General features: G+C 39.5%; 1 protein-coding gene across 1 annotated transcript in view; it reads left to right on the plus strand.

The window, feature by feature from the left end:
* The window catches only part of tet2 (tet methylcytosine dioxygenase 2), a 35993-nt gene that overhangs the window by 11913 nt on the left and 6992 nt on the right, over positions 1–17088 (plus strand). The window contains exons 4-5 of the mRNA XM_067584812.1: positions 13861–16914; positions 16997–17087. Of these exons, the coding sequence (XP_067440913.1) occupies positions 13905–16914; positions 16997–17087 (3101 nt within the window). The 5' untranslated portion in view covers positions 13861–13904. The remainder of the gene's footprint in view (positions 1–13860; positions 16915–16996; position 17088) is intronic.

Here is a 17088-nt window from a genome sequence, read left to right on the forward strand (position 1 = left end):
TTCAACTGCTGTCTACTATCAGGATCAACCTCTGGGAAATAGTTTACTCTGACATGAATGGCTCTGAGAAAAGGCACTGTTTCACTGAAATGTTTTTTTTAATACTGGGAGGGAAAGCTGATCGTTAATAGATATGATCTCTGACACTGTGATCTGTTATCAGCAGTTCTTTGGGCGGTTTCAGTGTTATTTAATATTTAGATTGCTGTGTTATAATTCAAAAATAATATAAAATCTAGTCTTTCGTGAAACATTTTAAGAATAAACTAAAAGGCTGATTTAAGTAGACAAAGTATAACAGTAGCACATGCCAACAGGATGTTTCGTATGCTTATGAGTGTTTGCCGTTTTCCCAGAAAACCAGCTAAACAAGTTGTATCAGAACTGTACAGAGGCGGGGTTTATCCCCTGCAACAAAAACTGTTGAGTTGTTGTTCATACCTTTGTCATCTTATAGAATTTTGTCACTTCTCGCCCTTGCCGTTAAAATATGACACTCAAACCATTGCACAGCCATTCAATACCAAAGATTTTAAACCACCAAAACTTTCATAACATACTAATATTTATGTATTAGTTTGTATCAATAACTTGAACTCCCTTATCTAGTTCAGAAATCTCAAAATGAAGACCCTGAAGGATTTGTCCATTATTCTTAAGGATATACAGGATAACATGAGGCTCTTTTCAAATACAAGTTGTCAGCAGTTCAGCGAGTTCAACCTCGCCCTTTAAAAGTAGCTCTAAAAAACCAGTCATGTCCTCGGGTCCTTAATAGGTTTCCACAAATCACAAACTCCTATATTGCTCATGGCTATTTATGGGAAAACATATTTTATGTGTCTTGCCCACTGTTTCCTGAGCTCCACAAAGACAAAGCCCGCTGAACCCAGTACAACATGATCAAACAGTCTGGGATTACTGCTGACATTGATCTTAATTATGACTATGAGCACTTGGATGTGGTTTATCGTTGTGGTGCCAGTTATTCTTTCCTGTCTTTTAGTTTATCTCTTTCCCTCTAGGAAGTTATACCCAGTTACCAGCATTTTCCAGATGGATCATTTCAGGTTGTTTTGAGCTAACCATGGAACAATGTAGCTAAGAAGGAGTTGTTTTAGTTATGTATCATCTTCATAGAATGGGGCACAACTAGTACTGAAACCTTTTAACCCTGACATTCATTTGTAGGGTTCCTTTAGTCACCTTTATACAAATCAGCAATCACCAATTCATCTACACATGGAAGATCAAAAGAACTCTCAAAATTAAAACTGTCCTTAAACAAAAATGTGAATTAAGATTGTGTGTAGGCTCGCATAATAAACATAATAGTGCAGAACTGTAGATTCACATTTCCCCAACTTCCTGTTGTACACTTTAAAACTGTAGAAATTATTTAATAATCTTACTTTTAGCAGCAGGCACTGCATATTTAATCCATACTCCCAAAACTTCACTCAGACTGATACTAATGAGACATTTGTACATTTTGTCTTTCTTGGGTTCCCAACTATTCTGTTCTATATCTAAACATATTCGTCAAATAAAAATAATGCTAAGAAGCTCTAGTTAACTTAATAGAGTAATGCTATAGTTAGTTAACAGATGTCAAAACACAATATAAGAAGGCAAAGAGACAAAAAGCTGTGGGAGCACAAAGACTTGCAGTGAGAATCTCCACAACTCGGCCACATCTGTTTGGCATTAGACATAAAGAACAATGTAGATTGTACAGATCCCTTCTTCTTATGGAGGGGGAGGAGGCTCTCTAGGGAAGAAATTACAAACAGAAGTGTATGTCCCCTGTGTTTCTGTGGTAATCTATTAATCTTGTCTGCAGATTCAAAGAAGAAAATCAAGATATTGAATAGCATTTCACATGTATTTGCATACATACATCTCTGAAAATCCCCCAAACGTTGCAAAAGGTTGTGAAAATGACACACAGGAATGCTAAATAACATTGCATCACTTTAAAATGCAATGAGATTTTTATGTTGTATTTAATTGAATGAGAGTGTCCTTTGGTCACCAGGATTCAGTTTCGTCAGCAAGCTGATTCTACCTGCAGAGCTGTTTGTGGTCAGTCATGAAGGGAGAGGAAAAGGACAGAAGAGGGAAGAAAAGCAGAGATCTGTTGCTCCAGGCCGTCATGTGACGCAGCCATCATTACATCACAATCTAGTGATTAGGCCACAGCCAGCATTAACAGGAAACTGCACTTCTCTACCTGACAGAAAACATAGGCCTGAGGTTGTACAGGGCAAAGTCAGATTTCCTCCTCCTATGCTGTTATTAATGGAACCAACATGAGTCACGTCGCTAACTCAGAACCTCAAGCATCTGCATTCCTGGTAATCTTCACATGTATCTGCATCCCCTCAGTAACAAATATAAAAGATTGCCATGTCATAATGTAAAACAGAAGCTGTATACTGTATTCTTCAAACATGCCAGATGAATCAACTGGTAGTTAGAAACAGCAAAAGCGTTACATCAATAAAAGTTGGTGGCTTTTATTGATGTGCTACGCCTAAACATTTCCTTACCTCGCTGTCTTAAAGGAAGAGTTGGACATTTTGGGGAATATTCATATTTACTTTCTTAGATGAGAAGATCGATACCACTCCCATGCCTGTACGGTACTGGCAATACAGCAAGCTATCGGCTAAAGCTAAACTTAGCTTAGCATAAAGACTGGAAACAGGGGAAAACAGCTGTCCAAAGGTGAAAAAATCCTCCTGCCAGCACCTCCAAAGCTCACAAATAAACTTGTTGTATCTCTTTTGTTTTATCTGTACAAAAATCTAAGCGTAAAAACAAAAAGTTGTGGTTTTTTACATTTGGTTATGTGCCAGACTGTTTCTTGGCTGGATGCAGCAACTTCAGTAAGTAGCTTCAAATTCACCAAAGACATGAGAGCATTATAAATCATATCATCTACAATAACTCCCTGCAAGAAAGTAAACAAGTGTATGTCCTAAAATTTCAAACTTTTTCTTTGAGGGAAAAGAAAAACATGAGTTGATCTGCACACACATAAGCTAAGCTAACACTAAATACATGCACATTTCCAGCACTCTTCCTGTGTTCCTTTGTATGTGTTTGCTGTTTTTAATACCAAATAAATAAAGAAATGGCGATATGGCACAAGGGCTCTGACCTGTGTGTGTGGTCTACAATTATTTAGGTTTGTGTTCAGGATTTCACTTTCATGTTTAATTTGTTTGGTTATTTTCTCTCTCTGTGGAGAGCTGTGCTATCAGAGTGTAGATCCCACATGTTGCAAAGGTTCTCCATGTGAAAGAAGTGCAACCGGATCCAAGCACTCTGAAGAAAATGTTACAATGGCCTGGCTAGCATGTAAATTTGGAGGATTACAGAAATGACTGCAGATACAGGGGCCTTTTGTTTCTTGGCCAGGGTGGAGAGTGTCATATGTTCATACTGCTAGAAAGAAAGAGAGAGAGAGAAGGCACGAGCAACCATGTGAGGTGCATTGTAAGTGCTGCGTGAGCGTGCCATGTGACATAAATCACAAGTGTGAGGTGCCTGAATGAGAGACTCAGTGAGATGCAGAACATGAATGAACATCTGTCCTATCATGCCTGAGGAGCATTTGACCATCAGTAGCAACACATGCTACTAGCACTTTATTTCACATCATACGTTACAACTCTTTTTTTTTTAACCTTCCAGACATTCCAGACTTTCCAGTCCACCATGTTAACTTTACCCCCAAAACTCCAGCAGTGGAGTCAACCCCCACAGCTCATATGCCAGCCATATGTCATGACCTGTCATAATTCAAAATGCTTACATGGATGTCTAAAGGACTAATCAAACACAGCCTTAAATGGACTTAAATCAGGCAAATGTGAATTCATAGTCTTCTTGTCTTTGTCAACAGAGCTGTTTCAGGATGTTTTTATTGATGTGGCTTTAAAAACTTGACCCATTACACTTGTGTAGCATATAATAAATAAAGTTCAGCCTTAAATTCAAAAAATATCTTTGAGAGATTCTGTGCTGCTTTTTAGCCAACATATTTGTTGTTTACATAGTCAGCCGGAATGCCGAGCTGTGCAGGTCATGAGGTTTATAGAGCGGCGAGTCCGGCTCTATATTTATGGGAGGGATTTAAAACACTGTAGAATGCAAGTCATCTGACCTAATTACACTGGTAGGGGTTGCTAAGGATGAGGTTTCACTTAGAGCCCTGCTGTGTGCAGTCTGAAATGTCTAACTCCAGCCTGTTCGCATACACAGCCATTACAGTATTTCTACTCTTTCACATTAAACATCCATTGCCAAAATTTATACAATGAACAAGGGCTTAATTTTCCTCATTTGTAGCTCTCTTTCATATCTTTATTTATCTGTATGTTTTGTTGAAATTTCCAGTTATATATCATCATGTTTACTTACTTCGGTAAAAGTTGGTATATGACAATACAGGCTTCAGAAATAGAAATAAGACTTTGATGTATGGTTAATGAATGGGGAAGCATAATGTGGTTACAGTAGCTACATGACTAGCAAAGCTGCCAAGAGTGGAAACACTGAAGGTTTATACAGTGTTGATATTAGACTAGTTGGTAGTGAACTATTAATACTGACTGACAACTTAACTGGGTTAATGTTATATGTTGTGATGTTTTTAAGTTAAAGTTATAAAACACAGTTAAAGTTATAAAATTCAGCCAAGTCATACTACGATAAGTATTAGTATTTAACAGACTATTATTACCCAGTTTAGAAGGCATATGGGTTTTAAGTGCTCAGAAAATTTACAATCTCTGGACTAGATGCATGCTCTGTGTTCTTATCTTATAAACAGGAAAATACGAACAGGCCCATTTCAGCAAAGACAAGGAAATGTACACTTGAGATTATGGCTTATTCTTGGGACTATTCTGCAAAACAGTGGTGCGGCTTGGCAAGTGTGTGTTTGATTTACAGGGCTGCTCCACAGCCCCCCCCCACCCCCCACCCCTCTCTCTTTCTCTTCAACAGCAGGACTCTTTAGCCTAGCTGCCTAGGTCTCAACCTGAAAGTGCAGAGACCTGAGTCTCCCAGCAGCTGTCGTTAGTGGTGAATGTCACATACGGCTGCCAAGTCACGCCAAATAGACCCCATCTACTATGGCAGCTCTCATATTTCACTGGCTCTCTCTGCGAATAACAAAAACACAGTGTGAGTCCAGTGCATTAAACGTGGTTACACTAGTGTTGTGAGAATAAAGCATTGTGCTAATGGGACTAATATCCATGCTACCTAATAGTTTGTTGTTCATTTTTTTATTCTATTATGGACAAGTCGATGATCTTTTAGCAAGTTGATAGTAAAACAGAAACTAGTTGTGTACATCTTGCTTAATTTTGTATGCAAGCTATATTAAAAACAAAACACTTACTTGTTAAAATAAGGCTCTACTGTCATGTGCATTAACCGCCAGCCTTAAATGACTCTTGTGCAAACTGTGTCCATTGTTTTACAACACTGATCACACTGTGTCCAAGAGTCCACCCTTGCCCCCAGGCCTCAAAGCACTAAAGCAACTGATCATCTACAAGCCAGCAAATACATAGCTACAGAGGCAATAACTATGGACAATGACTGTCTAGATTTCTATCACAGCACTTAGCAGCCAGGTTCATAACTGCACTGGCTAGATGATAGACTGAACAGGGGGGAAGTAGATGAATGGCAGACAGAAGTACAGAGGAACCTGATGCGTAATTACAGGGCAGAGGACTGGAGGTAAGGCTGTGGGAGAGGGAGGGAAACCAAACAACAGCATTTAGAAACAAAGACACTGACTTCTGGAGGGAAAGAAAGCTTCATTGGGAATTTAGTTCAAGCCAAGCAAGTTGAGACATATTAAACTGAAAACAGAGTGCTCATTTCCCTGGTGGACATTCGCTACTAGAAAGAAAACTAAAATAGATCAAAGCGTTATAACTTCCAGCAGGCATCCACACTAAAGCCACTGCAACGCTGTGCCTCTGGTTTAGTTTAATGCTCTACATCCGCAGCAAAAATAGATCTCCTTGTGAATCTAATAAATAATCGAGAGGTTGAAGCCAATACTCCAAATGTCTTAAAGCAAGCACAAAGTTGGACTTACAACATTGCATAATTGCTGCGCATGTGTTTGTATGTTTATACGCGTACGGGCGCGCACACACTCAGCTGGGATCCCTGGCTTTGTTCTGGGTTTGCAAAGATTTTTTTTTTTTTTTCAGTGTGGGTGCATCCAACTGTGACAAGCTGCTTGGCTCTGTTCGGTCCTTTGTAAAACCTGGAGTGTCCTATAGGAATGGAGCTGCACTGAAAGCAGCTTAGCACCATAGTCACCTCTTGACTTAGTTACTGATTTACAGACTGCACTAAGGGCCAGACAAAACAAAAGAGTGGTCACATGGGGTCGGGAAGTTGTATTCACTTGCTTACCTCATTGTGGGGTTTTCAGGGGTCAAATACTATTTATGTAAAGGAGTTCAAAAAGGTTGGGAGCATTAGTTCATGTCTTTTTCTCAAATCAAACTGAGTTAAAATTAGGTTAGCTTAAGTAGTGGAGAATGTACTGCAAAAAGTGAGGTTTTCATTTTCTAATTTGTTAGTTGTGTACTTTTAGAGATAAATTCAATATATTTTAATGATATAGTACACAATGCAGTGTTTTTAGTTAATGTACATACAGAAATTACAAATGCAGGGGGGAAATTCAGATGTAAAATACCACTAAGCAAATTATTGACATATAGACATTGTTAATCATTTTCATTGTTAGTCATTTTTCTTGGTCACTTTGAAGGATCCATACAGATCAAGACTGTTAAATCATGCTGCAACTTTTTGCACTACTCTCTGCACAAAGTTCATTAAATGACTGATCATTATCACCTCATTTCATCCTCTCCATCTCTTGCAAACAAGCTTCACAGAAACCAAAGCTAATCCAAACAGCACATTATAAAAATAGCAGATCAGCTACAGATAAGGACGTCCACACGTCATGTTGTATAAATGAACATGCCTTCTGAATGCGAAGACCATTTGCCATTCATCAAAAGGAGCGGAGCGCATTTCAAGACTCCCATGTGGTTTTCTCATACTCATTTGTCAAAATAACACATTTCAATTTTAATAACTTTGACATAATCATAAAGAGGCTCAGTGTCACTTCTGATTACAATGCTGCTGCTGGTGTCCCGCTGCGGCACTTTACATCCGTCTGTGTCTGACAGCAGCAAAAGGAAGATTAGTTCTGCGACTTGTTGCCTGAGCTGCACGCGAGACCCTTCATCTTCAGGTTCCAGCATCATCAGAATACAATGAGTTCACAGCTTTAAGTTGTCTATTTTATACTGTTTGAGTTGTTAGACTAGAGTTATCTGTGACCATAGATTTAATTCATTACAAAATCACATCATCATTAAATGCTATTATACAGAGGGGCATTTAGTCGTAATCTTTAGATTAAACATGACTCTTAATAATATACATACTGAAAGCAATACCATACATGGTAACTCAAAACTAGAAAATGAATAATCTCTGTGATCCTCATTACCATTACCTGTAAAACGCTACTTTACAGTCCATACTAGCTCTAGTGATGTGTTTAAGAGTTTTGTTTTGAGTTATAAGATTTTCTAGAGGTTGAGAAAATGCACTACTCTTCTTTTTTATGAAGCACTTTCAAATCCCATTGGATAATGCCACAACTAAATTTTTAATCAGGGTTGTCATTCTGAAAAAAAGTTGTAATACTTTGGATGCCCACTCATCACCCAACACAAACTGTACATAAGGAAACCTTTCAGTCTCTTTTTCGTAGCCATTGACCTAAAAGTTGTCTTTGTTTTCGGTGTACTGCATCTCTTCTCCCACCTGCTAACAGGCAGCTGGCTGCTCTGTTGTGACAACGAGAGGAGCTTCCAGACACCCTTGTAACAGCTTGGCTCGTTAGTGGGAGATTTAGCACTCTAACTTTAGGGGGTCTGGAGGGCTGCTAATGTCCTGGAGGAGTGATTGACACAGAGAAGGAGATCATTATGTCTACAACCTTGCTTGCCTGGGCAGAGCTTGGCCTGATAGTTTCCTGTGTATATCGTCTTAGTCTAGACGGTCGACTGGGCCATAATTGCAGCAGAAAGTGACAATTTTTTAATTTTTTTGCTTCATTCTTGATCCACATGACCAGTTTGGATGTTATGGTTGAGAGAATAAAGGAACCAGTTTTGAGAAACTGTCACCGCAACAAAGCAACTTGATGTCCTGAGGTGATAGTTACTTAATGAAACAGGCAAGTTTCTGAAAAGCAGTTGAAAAAAGTTTTTAATTGGAAGTCCTTCAAAGAAACTATTCCAGTCTCCAATCTGCCCAGAGATAACTTACTTTTTTATATATGTAGCTGCGTATGTTGCATACACACATATTTGAACCTATATTTTGCATATTTACAGTTCATAGTTTAGATATTTCAATGAAATGCAAAGTATTACTTAACATCCCATTTTATGGACACACATTCTTGAGTGCAGCAATGTATGTGATTAATAGAGGATTTTTTATATTGCGGTTGAAATGGATACTGTGCATATACAAATATTTTTGCAAAAAGGGTTATCAGGTTTGGGATAAAACGTATCGTTTGAAGACGACAGCTCTTCTGCCAAAATCATAAGCAGCTGTAACTAGTTCCAGATGTGATAATCAGGCACAAAGATGGAACACAATTATGCCAAATGAAACATGCCATAGTACCTCAAATATTTAGCATTTATTTCTTTCCTTTACCCCTAAACAGCAGTCAGTGCCTATAGTGAGCCTATAGTAGGTTTACATTTACAGGAGGGTTTTTGTGGGAACTTAAAGCTGGATCCAATTATGTTTTCAAAGGTTGTACAGCATATTTTTCTGAACTTGACCAAAGCAATCATCAGTTGTGACCTGAGGCTTTACTCAGAGGTCCAAATACACGATGTACTTCTTTTAAGTACAGACAGAGTGTTAAGCAGACTTAGAGCTCAAAGAACATATATCAAGAAAAGTTAGTTATAGCCTATATATCTGCTCAAGATCCATAAACAAACTATTCCTTTTTAACTTACTGGAACCTAAATTCATGAATAATTTCTCTTACCCTGCTGTCTACTGGGCACCATTCACAAACAACTATTTAAAACTTTCTTTCCATTTTTCATCAGATGTCTGTTGAACTTATTTTTAAATGTATCATTACTATTAAGTAACTTTAGAGGCATTAAACACATTGACAACTGTCGCCATCAATTAATATTATTTATCCTGATTGCAAAGTTGTGTTTATCTATGGCCAATTGTTATCATTGTAGAATAAATTGAAATTTTAAGGTTGTTAACATCTGAAATCCCGAAAACAAACACAGATTTCATATTACAATCAAAAAGGGTTGTATACTTTTCAAACAAACTCAAGCATTCCAAACTCATCTAAATATTCAGTGTAGAGACTTTTGGTGATGGTGTAGGATGCTTGTACGTAGGCAGACAAAACCTTAGCACCCCAATTAAATTCAGGAAAATGCATCTTCTCTTGCCTTCAACATATGTAAGAAAATCCTGTTTAAGGACATAGCTCGTTTGAAAATATGGCTACCTACATGTATATTGCATTTGATATTGATTACCACAGGCTAAATGGACATGGAAAATCTGTGTCAATGTGCATTTCTTATTTTAAGTCAGAGATGAGAGTCAAAACCAGCTACAGTGAATACGATTAAGCAATAAACAAATAATGCAAGATGCAAAGGTAACTGTACTTTCTTTGATATAAATTTAACACTGATTGAGGATAAACTGAAGTCAAATTCATGTGAAAACAGTTTTTTTACGTATATTGCATAAGAACACCGGGACCCCCTTCATCTGCTGCCAACAGGACTACATAATCAGTACAATAAGTTTCTTTTCTTCTGTTAGCCAGCTTTAATGCCCAACACTGAGTATTTTACAAAAACACTTAATATTGAATCTAGGCCCTTCTTGGTGCTCATCAGCTGCCCATTCCTTTAGCATCTGCAGGAGAGTTGCCCATAATTATGATGGATTAGACTGCGGCTCTTTGTGCTTGAGCACTGCAATTGTTTTGCAGATGCTGCGGATGTGACATGCATTAATAATTGAGGGAGGCAGACAGAAATCAATGTTCTGCTGGAATCACTGGAATCTATTTGCTTTTGGCAGGAGAGTGCAGGGATGCAAAAATGAAACCATAAGCTCTGTTGTATCCACTGTGGAGATCTTATTTCCATACATCACTTTTATTAGTGGGAGCTGTTATTAGACCTACAGCTCCCTAGTTATAAAAATAAGAAGCTACCTCTTCTCACAGCTTTGGCAAGTTCTTGAAAGTGGAACTTTGTTTAAGCTTTATTCACCTACCTTTTGATGCACAGTCCAGTAATAGTGGTGACATATCATATATATTGAAATATTCGCCAATACTTTTCTACCAATCTCTTGTTTTGTGGTTTTGACCCTTGGAACAAACTCCACCAACAAATAACATTTGCTTAAACTCAATCTGGGGGTTGAAAAGACAATAAACATTGTGGGAAACTTGGGGGGAAGAGCTTCTATTCTGTACTCACCATAACTTCATGACACAAATCTCATAATGCTAGAGTTTAACAAAGGTTTAAAACTTGGGAACTAAATTGTATTTGCATATTTGACATTACAATGTGTTGAGGGTGAGGAAGAGTGATGCTGAACAGCTGACGAGCAGCTAGTTCCTCCTCCCATCTACCATCTGGGACATTAACCTTGCATCTTAGTGCCTTCAATCAACTAGACTTATGTTGTCTTTAACATATTCTGTCTTTTGATATTCTAAATAATGAAAAATACACAATTTTTTACTCAATATTGCAAATTATTACACTAGGTGTAAAATACGAATCTCTTTGCTGATTCGAATAGTTTTGTTCAGTTTTAACATTTGTAGTCACTGACTATGCAGTTTGTTTACTGTTTTTCTAAGCTAAGCAATGATATCACAGTTCAGATTCACTTGATTATGTACGACAGTAAGCAAATGCATCACCTTTCATACTGCTGCCACACCGATCGCTGACTCTGTCTGTTGATAGTTCAAGCTCTTATGTTCAGTTCAGTACAAAACAAGGTGTATACAAGCATTTTTATAAGGTTAGTAGCTCAGCAGCCACCTACTTGTGACACTTATCACATTTTTGCAGACTTTTAATAAAGTTTTTAACAAGAAGATAACATATCACAGCTGAGATGACAATACTTTCAGTCATTAGTGAGTCCTTCCAGGCCTTTCACAAAAATTATAATACAATTTGCAATGTTTTATGCAGTGTTTTTGCAGTAGAACTGCGGTAATTGGGAAAAATTGCAAGCAAAAGAAAATAATGCAATTTTTACTATTACTGAAGAGTCATATGTAATCACTTCCTTTAACAGAAAGCACAATGCATATCACAGAAACTCCTATATTTCACTGCTATTTTTTTTTTAACTTATTTTCTCAACATGAGAATCATGGGCTCAAAGTTATATGAAAAAGAAAATACTGTATTTGAGTTCCATTTATAAACCTCTGTTAAGTCAATAATACCATTCCATAACATAAAAATATAGTCAGCCACAGGCCTTGATGCAGCCCCTTCGATCACAGTGATTTGCCTATGTTGTTTATTCACTGCAGACAGTTTCCTAAGCTTTGCGGTAGAAAAGTAACTGTTCAGTGGAGATTTCCGCTTGTGGTCTACCACAATGTTACAAGGAGTACAAAACACTTTCCCTCCACTGTCATGCAAAACATCTGGGAATTGTTTTGCACGGTCTATGGCAGTAATTTTTGTTGGCAGGTGAGATTTGTCCATCTTCCACCTGAATGCATGCCTGAATCATTGCTGAATACGCAATGACGTAAGTTACCATGACATGAAATACGACAATTGTTCCAAATCACAAGCAGTCTGTTGATTTGGCCATTTCATGCAGAGAAGTGGTGGTAATTTAGCAAAATTGCAAGCTCTCGCAAATATTGCAGAGATTTCTTGAATTTGTGTAAAAAAAAAATTGCGAAGTCACAATTTCCTGGAGGGACTGATTAGTGAGGGGAGCTCTACTTTTAAAATCTACTGATTCTACTGTTAGTGACAATGATGATTCAGTGTAGTCAATACAGTTTGAAGATTCTGTGCTAAAGATTCATTATGTACTAAACACGTCTATGTTACACTCTTGTTTGAGGCATTTAACTGGAATAAGGTCAGAATCCTGATGCATATGTCTTCGAGGAAGCACGACGCTGCTGCTTTGCATGTTGACTACAGTTATGCGTTTTCTCCCTACATGTGGTATTGCATTACAGAGATGAAACCTATGCAAAGACAGATGTCAAGACAGCTGCCCTGGATGGTTTATGTGCATTGAAAATTTAGCATTCCTCTAGCCTTTTTTTTCTTTTTCCATTCTTAATTCAAAGCATTGTCCTAGTGTTTCTATTTAAACAATTTCCACTGTCTACTAATGTTTGGATATACATGTGCTATGTTTGTCAAGGAAAGACACTATTATGGAAGCAAATTGAACACCAATTGGCTGATGTGCAGTCATAGCACATCCCTAATATTCTCCCATATTTTTCAACCTGCATAAAGGTTTTATGGGTGACAGTGGGCATTTGGCCTGTTGTGGTATTTGTACATTTATTATCCACATACAGTACAGAGCAGGAAGTCACAGCTTCCAGTTAGAGATAAAGGTCTTCAAAAGGAAACACATATTGCATGCACTCATTATAGTGAGCACTGAAAACACTTTTTACCTTCAGGACACCTTTTGTCAAGCTGTGTCTTAAATTTAAAATGGTGACTCACAGTGTACTGTCAAGCAACATAGTCCTGTGAAAACCTTTACTTAGTATTTTCATCCCCTTGCTCACTTTCTACTTGCTATTAAGTCTTTAGGTGATTGAGGGATGAGGTCAAGGTGAATCTAATTCTATGACAGGATCATGTTGCCAGCTGATACACATTCAGTGCCAAGTGTAAACACATTACTCTACTGACCTTCCCCTCACTCAGGTCATATTCAGACCTACGTCTCTAGTTACTGAGTTTGACAGCAGTGAAATCAGTATAGTTGGCGTTGAAGACTAAAATATTGGAGCCCCCTAAAATAATTAGCTTACCTTTCACAGAGAAACCACCAATTTAATTGAATACTGGTATTCATAAACCTTAATATTAACATTAATTCAGATCAGTAAAGTTTTCAATTCACCATAGCCTAACATTCCAGCAGCCTCCAGACAAATCAGATTAAAATAAAACCTTGTGGGGCATGCTGGGTCCAATATAATATTTGAAAATAAGATAATATAATTCCTGTAATTCCTTGCTATCTAATAGCTTTGTAATGAAGAATTTTACACAGAAACAAAAAGTAAGCCAAACTTGATTTAAAAAATTTGTTTTGTTCATTGATGTGTTAGACACAAATCAAAACCATGTCTTGTTTGTTTGACACAGAAAAAATGAACTGTATCCAACTGTGTCTTGGAGGTTTGTCATGCTATATGTACACTACAAAGTTGTGGTTCTTCATATTTGTTGTCACATGCATGGCCTGCCCCTAATGCATCTAAAATGTGTAGGGGTACAATTGTGAACAGAGCCTTACTTCAACAGGTCAAGTTAAACAATCATGTCAGCACAGCAGTTTGTATTAGAATGTGCTGTTTATTGTGTTTGAAAATGTAACTCTGCTGAGAGAAAGCTGTACTCGTAACTTAATATTTCTCTCTATCTTTCTGCCTTGTAGGACGGACAGAGGGCAGCCCTGTGGATGGACTCTGAGCAGGCCAGATGGAAACAGAACAAGCCAGACATGAGACGGAAGAAAGTCTGATATTAGCACAATTTGGCACATCTCGCAACATCTCTAACAAACTCCAGAATGGAGGCCAGTCTTCAGAGGGAGATTCTCTGCAAATCACTGGGGATACAAACTGGAACCATTACAAGCCCAACACAGGTGCCAACTCAATGAAGAGGCATAGGGAGAACTGCAACAGCCCAGCTCCTGGGCAAGGGCTGTTCGATCAGGGATCCTTCATGATGAATGGAGAGTTGATGAATGGAGATTTGAAGCACGCACTCACTGAGCAGTCCTTACTGGTCCATCAGCCCAAGAAACTTAAAGTAGATTCGGAGATGAAAAGAAATGACGACATGAGCTCAAGTTTGGTGGACAACTTTTCTGAGTTGACAAAGGCAACAGAATTTGAATGCAATGCCCCGCAGACAGACATTAAGTTAGACAAGAGGAACTGTAATTTTCCTAATGGAGATATTTTCTGTTTACCAAGAAATAAGCAAATTTCAATTCCAAATGGTGCTGTATCACCCTCCTCAACAATAGAAAGCACTCAAGGTGATCTTTTAGAGAAAACCTTGTCTCAGTATTATCCTGAGCAAGTGTCAATTGCCCCACAAACATCTGGGCAACACCTAGATGCTGTCAATGGTTCACTGGCAAATAAAATGCCAGGTGAAGGTGCTCAACCTCCCTCTGTAACCTCAGGATTGCCCAGTACAGTTCAGATGCCCAACTCACAGCAACAACAGCCTGGTGCATCTGGCAATGCTGAAGGAGGCAACAATTATAATTCTATCAACTATGTTATGAATGGATACTCCAATAATTATGGAGCAGACCACCAGCAGCAACAACAACAACAACAACAACAACAGCCACAGCCACAGCAGCAGCAACAGCAGCATCAGCAGCAGCAGCAGCGGCCACCATCTTACTCTAGTCAAGAGCTGTCTCTAGGTCAGCTGCCGGGCATGATTCCACCTACAAATACTGGCAATGGCTCACAACATCAAAATGGCCCAGAGTGTTATCCAGATGACACAAATCCTCAAGGTATATATGAGAAAGCCAACCAGGAGTTTAACCATAACTCTTTTCTGGAGCGTAATGCTCCTCTACAGGCACCCAATGTAGGTGGATATGGGCCCTTTCCCAACTCTGGGATACAGAAGATGGGGCAAAGTGATGAACCTGGGTCAGGTCAGCATCAGCAACATGGCACTGATACAGGCCTCCAGTATGGGATTCAACCCCAGAATTTTCAACAAAATGCCGGAAACCCACGTGGAGCTGACAATACAGGTGCTATGGGGCCCAATCTCCAGCAGCCACGTCATGCTGGGTTAGAAAATGGGATGGATAACTCGTCTCAGCAGAGAGCCAACTTATCTTGTTCAACTCCCCACCAGAGAGGCTGGATAGAGCTGAACTCTTCACATTCCCAGCAGCAACCAGTAAGTGGCCCTACATCATCCAAGGCACAAGAACAGGACATGTGGAGGGGCTTCCCCGCTAAGCCTCAGTCAGAGCAGCAGACAACTAACCCCCAGGTTCATGGACAGATGCTGGAGCCAAACTCAGCGCAAAGGTTCCAGACACAGGGAGTTTTCACAGATAGCAGCCAGGGGTCTAACAGCTTCCAGCAGCAACAGCAAGACTGTCTCCCAGCCCAAACACACTGTGCATCAGCCCAGCACAACACTGCCCCTGAGTGGCAGCAATCAAATTCTAAAGCACCTCAAATGCAGCAGTCTCTACCCCTGAAAATATCTGAGCAACGTAACTTCCCCCAAAATCAGCAGGCAGACAGCCGCTACCAAACCCCCATGCAGTCAGAGCACTTATGTGAAGACCCTGACCTGCAAGATATATTGTCACCCGGGTTTTTAGCAACACAGCAACAACAGCACTGTAATCTTCAACGTCCACTGTCCCACCCACCACAATTTGAAGTGCAGCAACTGAAGTCTCCCAATTACAGACCTCACAGTCAGCCTCAGCCAGGTCAGCTGCAGCTTCAACCAAACCAGCCACTTAGAAACAACTCTGCTCAATCCAGCAACCAACACATCCAGCACAGCGACCATACAACATTCAGCTACAGTAACACAACAGAGATGCAACAACTACAACAACAGCAAAGGCATTATTCTCCAAACTCAGGCAGCAGTAACCTCAAGCAATTTCAACCACAGCGGCCTAACAACCACTGCCACCAGCCCAACCACGTGGACTTCCCCCAGACCTCTACACAGTCACAACCTCACTTACCACAAGGTGCGTTAAACCAACAGGTATCAACACAGATGTATCCTAAAGCTGAACAGCAGCTAAAGACATCATGCACTCAGTTCCAAAGGGGACCTCGACTACCTCTGGGACCTGTTGGTCCCCATGGAGACTTTCAGAAGCATGCAGCCCTGCGTATGCACCTGTTACAAAGGCAAGAGCGTCAGGGCCCTCCTCATCCCCCTCAGAGCACTAGTGATCCCAAACATAGCCTGAGAGCTGTAAAAATGGAAAATGGACCCAGATTTGAGCTGCCTTGTTCACAGCAGCAGGAGCAGCAGTTACAGATGCGAGAGCCAAGCATAGGTGGAATGCAAGTCAAGCAGGAGAATCAACAGTCCTTGTGTGAGAAAGGTAAGAGGCAGGGCAGCATCTTGGCCTCTATGGAACAAACCCTGAGGCAGTACCAGCTTTCACCTGTATTTGAGAAGAAATCCCTTGTCATCAATTCATTAAACAAAGTCAAGGTGGAATCTTCCGGTCCTGTCACAATCTTGTCAACCAACACTGACCTGAGTGGAGTGGAATCATCAGAGGTGACCCCAGCCACTGTAGCTCTAAAAAAGCCACCTGATTCCACCCCTAAGAAGGAACACCTACTACAGAGCTTTATGGAATCTCCTATGAAGCTATTGGATACCCCTATAAAGAATCTCCTAGATACTCCCATGAAAACACAATATGACATTGCATCCTGCCACTGTGTTGGTGAGTCTTCTAATGTTAGTTCTGAACCATGACTGATCAGTTGGTATGTAAATATTAATGTATGTTCCTTTATTATATTTAGAACAAATCAGTGAGAAGGATGAAGGCCCATACTACACTCACTTGGGGTCAGCGCCTAGTGTTCCTGGTATACGGGAGGTGATGGAGAAAAGG

Source organism: Thunnus thynnus, chromosome 3, assembly GCF_963924715.1.
Source record: "Thunnus thynnus chromosome 3, fThuThy2.1, whole genome shotgun sequence".
NCBI classification, from domain to species: Eukaryota; Metazoa; Chordata; class Actinopteri; order Scombriformes; family Scombridae; genus Thunnus; species Thunnus thynnus.